The sequence below is a fragment of the Labeo rohita genome, chromosome 2 (assembly GCF_022985175.1).
Source record: "Labeo rohita strain BAU-BD-2019 chromosome 2, IGBB_LRoh.1.0, whole genome shotgun sequence".
NCBI classification, from domain to species: domain Eukaryota; kingdom Metazoa; phylum Chordata; class Actinopteri; order Cypriniformes; family Cyprinidae; genus Labeo; species Labeo rohita.
The window spans coordinates 23,550,251-23,558,279 of record NC_066870.1 but is presented as its reverse complement, the minus strand read 5'-3'; the positions used below and the strand labels follow the sequence as shown (position 1 = coordinate 23,558,279).

The following is an 8,029-nucleotide window of genomic DNA, read 5'->3' as shown; positions in this document are numbered from 1 at the left end:
AGCCCGCTGTACGGGGAGGTATACTGCTTTAGCAGCTCAACGGGACTGCGCGGTGACGCAGAAGTCCGCGGGGCTTTGGGGGCCGACGGAACATTCTGCATAGTCACCTGAATGTCCCCCAAGTGCCTCGCCGTGGCAGCCGAAAAACCTTGACGGCTCAACGATTTACCGCGGGAAGACAACAAGGGGTGCCTACTCATGAATGAGCGGCGGGACTTTAACACAGCCATGGACATACATTCGCAATGAACGCACGTACCATCCGTGAACGCTGCCTCAGCGTGCTCTCGGCCCAGGCACGTGAGACAGCGATCACGTCCGTCCAAAGAGGCGAGGAAACTACCGCACCCGGAAGCGCACGGCCGGAGAGACATACCGGGAAGATGTCCTCGACAGCCGCGAGAAATTCACTCTTTTGAAATCCCGGTCCGCCCAGGGAGAAACCGCGGCACAACCGTGCACTCAGACGGGGCGCTCGCTGGAGTGCGGGAGGCGTTGATGCCGTGAAAACGGCAGCCCGCAGGATTAGGCTGGCGGCTGCCGAACGCTCTTTTAGATGAAGCTCTTTTAGTAGCTCGGCAGCACGCCAGCAGAGAGAGTGTGAACTCAGGAACTCTTTTTCTTTTTTTTTTTGTTTTAAATAGCTCAGAAGACGAGGCTCCAAAAGCAAAAGTCTGAATGAGTGGTTGCACGCCGCCTTCTTATATACCCGTATATACGGGGGGAGTGGCTCGGCATGCAAATACCACTCGCCAATGTTCATGAATGTTCATTGGCCTTTTGAATAAGGCTTGGAGATGATTGGACTCTCAAGCGAGTTCCCATATGTAACGTCGTAGTGAAACGACTGAAGGGGAACTTGATTATATAATGAAAATCTAACTAGAAAGCTGATGAAACACCTGGCATTTAAGACTTCAAACGCTAACAACCATTTTGAAATGACACACGCCGGCACGCCGATGCCTCCTTTTGTCTTCGTAACAAATGAGAACAAAAGAAGCACCTTCAAAGGAATTAGCCATAAACCTCACAGAGCAGGTGAGGACTGTGCGCTAGCCTCCACAATTAGGCAGGGGCCAAAGGTGCAAAGCTCCGTGGAGGGGAATAAAAGATGAGCTCGTTTAAATATTCAACACCGAGCGCCAACAGCTCCTCGGCATGCAGTGCAGGTGCACACGCCTCCTACAACAAAAAAGTTATTTTGTACCGCCATTCACGGTGGTAGAACTCAATCATTTGCAAGGTCTTTGAATCACAGTGTCACCGGAATGATCTCGGAACGAGGAAAGGTGAAACACAAACACCTACGCCTACACCGCTGACCTAGAGATAGCAGAAAAACGACAAATGCCGAGAGCAACAGTTTTAATTTGTCTAATGAAAAATGAGGGGTATAAATAGATGAGGTGAGAGAGGCAGGTGTGACTGAGGAAAAAAAAAAAAAGGAAGAACTTGAGAGGATCTGTGCGCTCACACACGTTCTCCTCCGGCGACGTGAACGGGTGTCTAAACATAGCCTTTAGCAGCTTTCGCGGTCCCGGATTGCTCTGAGAGCTCGCTCATGAACAGCGATGCAAGGTTCATTAGAGAAAAGACAGACAAGAGGAATCTTTACAAAGGGAACAGTTATTTTGTCATAAATCATGCACAAAATAAAAAATAAAACGGGGCAAAGTTATGAAAATCTGGAGTTGCTATTTTGGAGTGATCAGAAAGAGCTTTAAAGGCCAGTAAACCAAAGACAGGCTCAAAACCTCAGAGACAAACTCATGCTGGTGCAATTAATGGATTGGCAATACACAATCCGCCTACACATATATAAAGATTAAAACCGTTGAGATGTTTAGAAGTTTATTTCTTCATAATAATCTGCACACCCACAACTCTGTGGCATTGTTAACCAGTAAACAATAACTATACACAGTCACAGGCAGTATTTTTATTTATTTATTTTTTTTTTTTTGAACGTGTGTGTGTTACACTGAGTGATATGCCATTCTTGATTTTTGAAATTAATTAATACTTTCATTCAGCAGGGATGAATTAAATTGATTAAAAATGACAGTCAAGATACGTTGCAAAATGTTCCTCTCAAATAAATGCTGTTCTTTTCAATTTTGTATTGATCAAAGAATCCTAAAAAAACTTAGACTTTTAGACTTTCCACAAAAACTATCATATACATAACACAAACATATAGAATAATTTACAGTTAGAATAATTTTTGGAGAAACGGCTGCTGAAAATTTAGTTTTGGCATCACAGGAAAAAATTACATTTTAAAATAAACATGTTTTCTACAGAAATTAACAGTTCTAAACAAATTCAAGATCTAAACCTGTGGGAAATCAAAAAAGTTAAAGGAGAAGTCCACTTCCAGAACAAAAATGTACAGATAATGTACTCACCCCCTTGTCATCCAAGATGCTCATGTCTTTCTTTCTTCAGCCGTAAAGAAATTATGTTTTTTGAGGGAAACATTTCTGCATTTTTCTCCATATAATGGACTGATATGGTGCCCTGATTTTTAACTTTCAAAATGCAGTTTTAACGCGGCTTCAAACAATCTCAAATGTGGTTGTAAACGATTCCAGTCGAGGTTGAGGGGGTCTTATCTAGTGAAATAATCTGTTATTTTCATTTCAAAAATACAATTTAAATACTTTTTAAATTGCTCTCCCTGAACTCTGTGTATTCTGACTCAAGACAGTTAGGGTATGTTGAAAAACTTCAATCATATTTTCTCCCTCAACTTCAAAAATCATTTCAAAATCATCCTACATCACTGCAGAAGTACCGACATAGTCTTTGCAAAGTGAACATGTAAAAAAAGATCAAACACCCTTAATAAAAAAGGTAAAACAGTGATATAAGATAAGTTGAGGGAGAACATGAGATTGGGCATTTTCGACATACCCTAACTGTCATGAAACGGAAAAAAAAAAAAACAGTTCAGGCAGAGCGAGACAAGACGTGTTTGACATTAAAAAGTATATCAACTGTATTATTTTTATGAAAATAACTGGTCGTTTCGCTAGATAAGACCCTTCTTCCTCGCCTGGGATCATACAACCGCATTTAAACTGCATTTTGGAAGTTCAAAATCGGGGCACCATATCAGTCCATTATATGGAGAAAAATCCTGAAATGTTTCCCTCAAAAAAACAGAATTTCTTTACGACTGAAGAAAGAAAGACATGAACATCTTGGATGACAAGGGGTGACTACATTATCTGTCAATTTTTGTTCTGGAAGTGAACTTCTCCTTTAATCAAAGTTGTCCTAAGACAAGAATGGGTATTGTTTTGATTTTAGGACAACTTTGATGAAAGGTTTTGATCCACTTCAAATGTTGACTACTGTATATGTAATATTTAATGTGTTTAAATGTAAATTTCATCGCTGTCATAAATGATATTTATTACTACTATATACAGTGAACTTTTACTGTCAGGACACAACATTCACCACAAAATATCCCCACAAAAGTACCACATCACTGAGATTTTTGGTGGTGTAAACTTATTCTGAAGCAATATTTTCATCAGTGTTATTAAAACTATTTACCATTGATTTTACTAACTAAAATCAATGTAACATCTGGGGATCTTCGGTCTGTCCAATGATTGTAAACAGTCATTAGGTCCATCAGACTTTGGATATTTAGGAGTAATGTGACCAAAAATATTTAAGACACACTGAATCTGAGTTTAAGACATTTTAAGACTTTTTAAGGGCCTGCGGACATTGTGATATATCTAAACAGATCATTTAATTATTTTACATTATAAGAATGTTTTACAATATTACAAATGTTTTTACAGTGTTCTTCAACAAAGAAATGCAGCCTGGGTGAGCATAAGACCATATGTATGGCACAGCCATGATTCATTTATTCTCTGGGTGGTGAAAGTCTGATATACTGAGGGAAAAGTCAGTAGCATTTAAGCAGTAGCAATTGATTCATGTGATTTCAGCATGGCAACCTATTCTAAGACTAACAGCTTTTAATAGATATAATTGAAGTGCTCATGTGAGTGTACATTTTCTATTATTATTTTTTTCTATTAATTTCTGAAAAAGCTTCTTAATGAGGCAAGAATTCCTGAGTGCACCTTTATGTTTTTACATTCACATGCAGTGAATGCACAATCTGAGTGCACTGGGTATTAAAAAGCTGGTCTGAAGGTCAGAGAGAGGCCGTACGTCTGCTGGACTGAGGTAATGAAGCATTAAAGCATGAGCAGAGAGTCAAATATTTGCCCAGCTAGGAAATCAAAATCTTACTCAAGGAAAACACTTGACTGAACATCAGCTGTTTGTGCCCAGAGTAAATGTAAGAGGAAGGAATTTGTCATTTATAGTAGATATCTACAGACATGTTTCCCTAAACACCACCACTCAAAAGCATATCACAAAGGCTTACGAATACTTCAAATCGAAGTTTTTGTTTGTCTGATCAGCCAAGAATAAAGCTAGAGGAAGAAAAGTTTGAACCAAGAATGGGATGGCAAAGAGAGTAGACAAATATTTGTGTGTGGTTATGATTACAGAGATAGACAGTGGTTGGAATGAGATCTGTTTGGATGGAAGGGCATATTCAGTGGGGGTGTAACGGCTCACGTTTCTCACAGTTCGGTCTGTATTGCGGTTCTGTGGTCATGGTTTCTGTACTGTTCAATTAATGCAAATAAAAAAAACATATTTTTACCAGCGGCATATTTTATTTGTGATCAAATTTTTAAAAGATATGGGCAACTGTGCAACCCATCAATTATGGCTGATACGTAACAGCTTATTTAGTTATTCATATAAAATTAATTTTATTTTATTTTAAATACATGATTGATGTCTAAAACATACGCTATCATTCACAGGGTTTGGGGGCAGTATTTTTTTTTTTTTTAAATTTATACTTTTATTCAGCAAGGATGCATTACAAACGTGAAAGTAGAGATGCTTCTAATGTTACAAAAAATATCTATTTCAAATAAATGTTCTTTTAAGCTTTCTATTCATCGAAAAATCTTGAAAAAACATCACAGTTTCCAAAAAAATATAAGCAGCATGCAGTTGAGTTCAAAAGTTTACACCCCCCTTTTCAGAATCATTATAAATGTTAATTATTTTACCAAAATAAGAGGGATCAAACAAAATGCATGTTACTGTTTATTTAATACCAACCTGAATAAGAAGTTTACATATAGTCCACAAGAGAAAATAATAGTTGAATTTATAAAAAATGACCCGGTTCAGAAGTTTACATCCCCTTGATTCTTAATACTGTCAGTAACATGCACAATAACATGCATTAATATTTTTAACGATTCTGAAAGGGTGATGTAAAGTTTTGACCTCAACTGTAATTGTTTTAACATACTACTACCACTAATAATATTTTTTTATTATTAAGATTTTATTTTATCATTACATAATTTAATATTTTTTTAGTTTTTTATTATTGTATTTTGTTTGTTTTTACTACAATTGTACTAATGTAGCCTTGCTGAGCATATCAGTATGGAGTCCCGTTTCCGCCACTGAATAAAATGACCTTTTTATCTCACAATTAGGACTTTTTTTCTCAGAAATACATGATATAAACTTGCAATTGCGAGTTATAAAGTCGGAATTGTGAGATATAAACTTGCAATTCTGACTTTTTTCATCAGAATTGCATATAAACTAATAACAGCGAGTTATAAAGTCAGAATAGCAGGATATAAACTCGCAATTGTGATAAATAAAGTCAAAATTCTGAGATAAAAACTTGACTTTTTTTCTCAAATTTGCGAGTTTATATCTTGCAATTCTGACTTTTTTCTCTGAATTCTGAGATAAAAACTCACAGTTGTGAGTTATAAAGTCCAATTATGAGGGTAAAAAAAAGAATTGCAAAGTTTTATTTCACAATTCTGACTTAACTCGCAATTGCGTGTTATAAAGTCAGAATTGTGAGATTTAATTCCCAATTCTGAGAAAAAATGTCACAACTGCAAGATACAAACTAACAAAACAGTCATAATTGGGAGTTTGTATCACACAATTCAGAGATACAAAAAAGTCAGAATTGTGAGTTGTAAATTCGCAGCTGCAGAGAAAAAAGAATTGTTATTATTACTGTCAGAATTGTGAGATAAAAAATCACAATTATCTTTTTTTATTATTTACATATCCCAGACTTTTAAATGGTAGTGTAATTGTAGTGTAATCAGCTAGCATTATGCTAAGTTAGTACACTCACCTTTTAAAGTCATGACATGAAAAACAGTACAAAATGCATACCGTGGACGCCGTTTCACCCCTGATATCCAGACTCACCGTGTGTTTTGCTGGACAGCCGCTTGCGCTGATTGGTGGAGGTGTTGTGTGGGAGGAGCGTGTTCTGTTGGTGGTTGCTGTCGATGGGACTGGTAGCTATGATGTTATCCTTGTACTTGCTCATTAGGGACAGTTTCGTACTATCGTTCCCTGATGGAAAAAGGTTACAATTAGGGATGAAGAGAGGCAGACAGATGAGTGGCAAATAACAGTCCACCAAGGGCATGTGGAGACACTTTATGTAAACGCTTGTCATTCAGAAGGACAAGACTAAGTGGTCTATGTGAAGTATTTTCATGGTTATGTTACAATAAAGCAACTGAGAGCCTTCACAGGCTACCGATTCGGGATATGACATTCCGTCATTCACCATTACGCAATATCGCCGTCCCCCGTAGTTAGTCTGCCCCTTCATAATGAGTAAATTGCACAACAAAGACAACTGGCACTGCAGGGTTTTTATTGTATTAGGCAAATTACTGTGACAGCATGAAATCACTCCTCTCCTGCAAAGCTTTTTAGGGGTATTTATAATGGGCTACTCTTCAAGGCAAACATCAACATCATTTCACATCTGATAAGAGCCGGCCATTCCAAATTCTGTGTGTCCAATAGACACGGCCAATCTGGCACACACTCATGTGACTCGCATCTATTCTTGACTGTGGCGGAGCTTAAATGGGTGCCATGGGTGTCGTGAACCCACGGCCAAATAAGCAGTTTTGCTTAGCAGGAAAATATAGTGTTATTACTTTGATATTATTTTGGAAAAATAGCTTTAGCTAGCTAAATAAATAAATATGTCATGTTGATTTCCTCTCTGCAGCTGTTTCGATATAGGCTTTATCCAATTTCTGGAGCTCGCACTTAACCCGGGCTTTCTCATTCTCAGCCACATAACGAAAAGGCGAGCTCCGCTGCTGACTCTTAAGCTATCGAGGTGAAATAAATATTTTCAGGGCCAGCAATGTGCAAACGATGTGCTTAGCACATGCAATTTTAAATCTCACAGGTTCCTGGATGTAAAAATAGATTTGGTATCACGTCGTACATATGCATATAAATCAAAATGTATTTAGGTTGTATATAGGTTACATAAAAAAAAATCAATTTCCAAATTGATCATGCACATTCACTTATGCATTCAAGGCCTGGTTGCCAGGTTGTTAATGTATCTCTGAAATCAAAACACTAAATTGGGAGTGTGAGTTAATTTCGTGAATGATTAAAGCATGCTATTAAAATCATTAAGGTTATTGTCTGAGGTTTTATTGAGCATTTTATGGCCCAAATATTGTTGGGCATGTTAAAAGGTAGTTTGCTTCAAAAAATAAAATCGTATTATTTACTCCCTCTCACGTCATTCCAAAGTTGAATGACTTTCTTACTTGCATACAACACAAAAGGAGGCACTTTTGAAGTCTTTGCTGGTTGCAGTTTAACATGCAACTACAATAAATGGGCACTGAAGCATTCAAGCTTTTAAAAGGATGGTAAAACATCATAAGAATCATTATGAAAGTGATTAATATGACTTGTGTGATATATTCCAAGTCTTCTAAAGCCATTGCTTTCTGTGAGGAAAAATTTGAAATAATAATTGAAAATCATGACATCCACCCTCGCTTTGGCACGTCCGTGAGAAATTTTCAATGAATTGTTTGATCCTGTTCACTAAGCCATGAATGCTTGTGTGAATGATTTT

General features: G+C 37.5%; 1 protein-coding gene across 4 annotated transcripts in view; it reads right to left on the bottom strand.

The window, feature by feature from the left end:
* Positions 1-8,029, bottom strand: part of astn1 (astrotactin 1) — a 276,262-nt gene that overhangs the window by 196,558 nt on the left and 71,675 nt on the right. For all 4 annotated transcript variants that reach the window (XM_051137636.1, XM_051137646.1, XM_051137653.1 and 1 more), the window contains exon 4: positions 6,325-6,474. In XM_051137636.1, the coding sequence (XP_050993593.1) occupies positions 6,325-6,474 (150 nt within the window). The remainder of the gene's footprint in view (positions 1-6,324; positions 6,475-8,029) is intronic.